This window comes from Olea europaea, unplaced genomic scaffold (genome assembly GCF_002742605.1).
Source record: "Olea europaea var. sylvestris unplaced genomic scaffold, O_europaea_v1 scaffold138, whole genome shotgun sequence".
NCBI classification, from domain to species: domain Eukaryota; kingdom Viridiplantae; phylum Streptophyta; class Magnoliopsida; order Lamiales; family Oleaceae; genus Olea; species Olea europaea.
Window position 1 is genome coordinate 1 of NW_019231313.1, and position 1807 is coordinate 1807.

At 39.8% G+C, this 1807-nt stretch overlaps 1 protein-coding gene across 1 annotated transcript; it reads left to right on the forward strand.

Annotated features, from left to right (window-relative positions):
• Positions 1 to 6: 6 nt before the first annotated feature.
• LOC111375459 (ethylene-responsive transcription factor CRF2-like) lies at positions 7 to 1436 on the forward strand. The gene has a single exon (XM_022998282.1). The coding sequence runs from the start codon at positions 120 to 122 to the stop codon at positions 1263 to 1265; it is 1146 nt and encodes a 381-aa protein (XP_022854050.1). The 5' UTR covers positions 7 to 119; the 3' UTR covers positions 1266 to 1436.
• Positions 1437 to 1807: the final 371 nt, after the last annotated feature.

Genomic DNA, 1807 nt, shown 5'->3' on the forward strand with positions numbered 1-1807 from the left:
CTCTCCGTCTTTGATTAACATAATCACTTACTTTTAAGTATTTTTCTCTCTCAAGACTTCACTTTAACGTAGCCACTATTTTCTCTTTATTCCGCACAACCAATCTCTCAATCCCTTCAATGCCTCTCGCTTTCAATGCGAATATGAAAATTCCGAGAAAATTTCTCAATTACATGGAACTACAAGAAAAAGAAAAAATCATGTTGTCTAGTCGAAGACTCAAGTTCACTGAACACTTAAATCAAAACACTGTCATCAGCAGACCAGAGAAATCATTTTCCGGCGAGCAAAAGGCGGAAATGAACCGGTCCGGCCCAAGAACCGTACGGATTACCTTCACCGACGCTCAAGCTACCGACTCATCCAGTGATGAAGAAGAGGGATTCTTTATCAAGCGCCAGAGGGTCAAGAAATTCATAAACGAAATCAAAGTTCAACCCTGCTGCAGAGACGGTATTACCGGAAATTCCACCTTTAATGGAAATGCTGATGGTGGTTTCAGGACGCCAGTAACGGTGGCAAAACGGAAGAAGTGCGGCGGAAGAACGGCATCCACAACCAGAAAAAAGACCAGTAACGATAGAAAGTTTCGGGGAGTCAGACAAAGGCCGTGGGGCAAATGGGCTGCGGAGATTCGAGATCCCCTGCAACGTGTGCGGCTCTGGTTAGGCACCTACGACACTGCCGAGGAGGCAGCCATGGTGTATGACCACGCGGCCATCAAACTACGTGGACCGGACGCGCTAACAAATTTCTCCCCCACCATCCTACCATCGCCTGAAACGTACAACAAAACAAGCTCAGGTTATAACTCCGGTGAGATCCCTTCACCAGCTCAAACGTACAATAAAACGAGCTCAGGGTACAACTCCGGTGATGAATCTAACAATAATGACGTTAAATCACCTAAATCTGTCTTGCTTTTGAACTCAGTTTCTGAATGCCAGGCCGACGCCGAGACGTCGTCGCCATTTATCCGGTCAAGCGATGCTGTTTTGAAGGAGAGTGACAGTTTCTCGGACTTCTCGATGTTTCATGTTGATGATGACTTGTTTTCCCAGTTTGAAAACCGGGTCCTACCTGATTTGTTTGACCAAACGGGTTTTACGGATAATGTTTTCGGGTTCGGGGATTTTGAATGTTGCAGTGATGTGCTTTTGGGGTCAAGTAATGATTACCGGGCCGGGTCGCCAACTTTGCAAACGGATGATTACTTTCGAGATTTTGGAGATATATTCGGGTCGGATCCTCTAGTGACTCTTTGAGCTCTGAAGAGGCTGAAAAAGCTTTTGCTGATTTCTCGGCATTTTTGAATAGAGGGAACTGTGCAATGTCAATCGGTCAATCCTATCCTATGGGGATTTTTTGTTTTATTTTTTCTTTTAAAATTTCTGTTTTGTTTTGGTAATCAATGGCAATTTATTAATTTATTAGTAGATGATATTTTTATTATATACGTATAATCTTATGTCTGATGGAAGTCACGTGATTTGGAAAGTCATGCATTAGGAATTTAGGTAAAGAATGAAATCGGATGATTCCTAATCCAAAGGACCAAAACACATTGCCAAACTCGTTTTGTCACATTACGTATCAACATAATAATAATAATAATTGATATAAGATGTTTTGGGGAAAAAAAAGTTTATATAAGAGTTTTAAATTGTTAATGAATAAATTTTACATAGAACAATTATGATTTTTTAAAAAAAATAATAATATTTTAAAATAGAATTTCAAATCTTAATATGATATTGATATCAAAGTTCATTAAGTTTTAATGAGCAATTTTATATGATTCAGACTA

Bases quoted from the DNA above. Each gene is read 5' to 3' on its own strand.
- LOC111375459 (XM_022998282.1), top strand. From the start codon at position 120: ATGCCTCTCGCTTTCAATGCGAATATGAAAATTCCGAGAAAATTTCTC.